General features: G+C 53.3%; 1 protein-coding gene across 1 annotated transcript in view; it reads left to right on the forward strand.

Moving 5' to 3' along the window:
* LOC310966366 (voltage-gated delayed rectifier potassium channel KCNH1-like) overlaps positions 1 to 548 on the forward strand; it is a gene marked incomplete at both ends in the record, with an annotated part of 25,424 nt that extends 24,876 nt beyond the window's left edge. Inside the window, 1 exon segment of the mRNA XM_083940947.1 lies at positions 1 to 548. This exon segment is cut by the window's left edge and continues 295 nt beyond it. Coding sequence (XP_083797073.1) covers positions 1 to 548 — 548 coding nt within the window.
* Positions 549 to 2,143: the final 1,595 nt, after the last annotated feature.

The raw sequence follows: 2,143 nt of genomic DNA on the forward strand, positions 1-2,143 counted from the left end.
CCTCACCCAGGACGTCCAGCCGGGTCATGCTCCACTCTCCCGCCGCCCAAAACGGAAACCTGATTGGCTGCAGATCTGCAGAGCCGGCCAAAGCCAAAGGCTGGGGACGGTTCAAGGAGTCGGTCGTGAAAGCCGAGTCCTGGAGCAGCGTCTCCAAGGCCGAATCCATGGAGACGCTGCCGGATAGAACTAAGTCCCAGGACGAGATGCCCCTCAAGAAAACAGACTCCTGCGACAGCGGCATCACAAAGAGCGACCTCCGCTTAGACGACGCCGGCGACCCTCGAACGCCGCAGGAGCAAAGCCCTGTCCAGTGCGACGAGAAGAGGGTCTTCTGTCCGACCCCGGAGCAGAGCGTGCACGCCTCCTTCCTGGAGCTGAAGCAGGAGCTGAGAGGAGACATCAGGTCTCTGAACAGTCGCATGGCCGCGCTGGAGACTCAGCTGGCTGAGATGCTGCAACTCCTCAAGTCCAGGAAGTCGTCCGGCTCCTTCTTTGAGATCTCGCGGCCTCCGTCCCCTGACTCCGATAAGGACAGCTTCTCCTAAACTGGACACGTCTCCAGTCCGCGGGGAATGAACTCGACCTGTTCAGCGTCCAGACGTGAGACGAGAGCGTCCGACGATATCACACAGAAGCTTTTTGTTACGTTCGTGGCGTCGCTCTGCGAGACGTTACAGACTGAGACAACGAGGACTCTTTCCTTGATCAGAGACTATAGAACGAGTCTTTGCGGCCCCTCTAAGGAGGGTTTAGACTTTCACATGGTTTTGGCAATAACACGAGACGGCTTTAACGTAGTTGTCTTAAGGACTTTGTCACTGTGATGAAGCTTCTACGGGTCCATCATTTGGTGGCTTTGACACGTCTCTTGAGGTCTGGTCCACAAAGTCTGTTTAGCTGTTGAGAGCCTCCAGATACTGAAGGGTCCGCTCTCATTGGCTGTTTGCACACGTCACAACGACAGGCGTGCACATGTCTCTGTGATCCGAAACCTTGAACACTGACAGACAGATGATGGCGTCATTCCTTCCACACATCGTGCGGTGGTTGTTCTGAAAGCTCTGTTTGAGAATCGACTGCTGCGTGACATCGTATCAAAGCAGTGCTCTGCGACCAGGTGTCAAGAGAGTCAATCAGGAGACGGACGTTTAATGAAACGACTCCTTCGTGCTCGTCGTCGTCGTCGTGTCCTTTGGTCCGTGTTTCTGCACCGTGTCTGAGAATCAGAGCAGAAATCCCAGCGGCCGACAGTTCAGACGAGCTGCGACCGAAGGACCTGAGGGAGACAGGAGGTGGAAGCGAGTGGAGACATATTTCATACATAAAGACATGATTTATATATTCATGATGTATTTAATGGCCTCAGAGACTTTGTTATGACCTCCATCACCAACGCCAGGGCCAGTCGTTGTTGTTGTTGTTGTTGTTGACTCGGAGCTCCCTCTGGTGGAGGTATTGCTGAACATCTATGCCAACGTAAAGGACTCATGGAAGTCCAGTATGGAGGAAGTGACGGTGACATCATCTGAAATGAGCGTATCAGGTTTTTGTACCTGGAGGGATCCGGACCCGTGTTCCTGGAGACTCTGTGATCCTCTCAGATCCTCTCAGATCCTCTCAGATCCTCTCAGAGCTCCTGACTGAACCTGAACGTTCCCAGTGAGGCGTCTCAGCTCCGGAGTGAATCCAGAACGTTCTCAGAGAACTCTGAGCAGGAACGGACGGAAGCTCCTCTCTCAGTGAGGAGGCGTGGTCGACCCCGTTGCTAGGGATGAGTCATCATTTCAAAAGCTGTGATTGGTCGATCCTGAGCTAGATAACAAATATACCTTTGGTGAGAACGGGCAAAGGATGGACGGACAACGGCAGAGGAAGGTTGTGACAGTGCTGTCAGTGTGTGGGTGATGACCCTGCTGATGGAGGGTTGGGACAGACCCGAGTCATCACTGCTGCGGTGTTGCCAAACACCTCAGTGTTGTGATGACTTTCATTTAAGGTGGTGTTGCATTATTGTGGCGTTGGGTTGGAGAAGTGCGTGCGTCTCTAATGAGATCAACCACAAAAGTGACTCCTGCACGATCCACTCTCCAGCGTTTCATTAAGTCACTGTCGTCCAGTGTTTGGAGAATCTCTCTCCGGC

The sequence above is a fragment of the Echiichthys vipera genome, assembly GCF_963691815.1.
Source record: "Echiichthys vipera genome assembly, contig: SCAFFOLD_82, whole genome shotgun sequence".
NCBI classification, from domain to species: Eukaryota; Metazoa; Chordata; class Actinopteri; order Perciformes; family Trachinidae; genus Echiichthys; species Echiichthys vipera.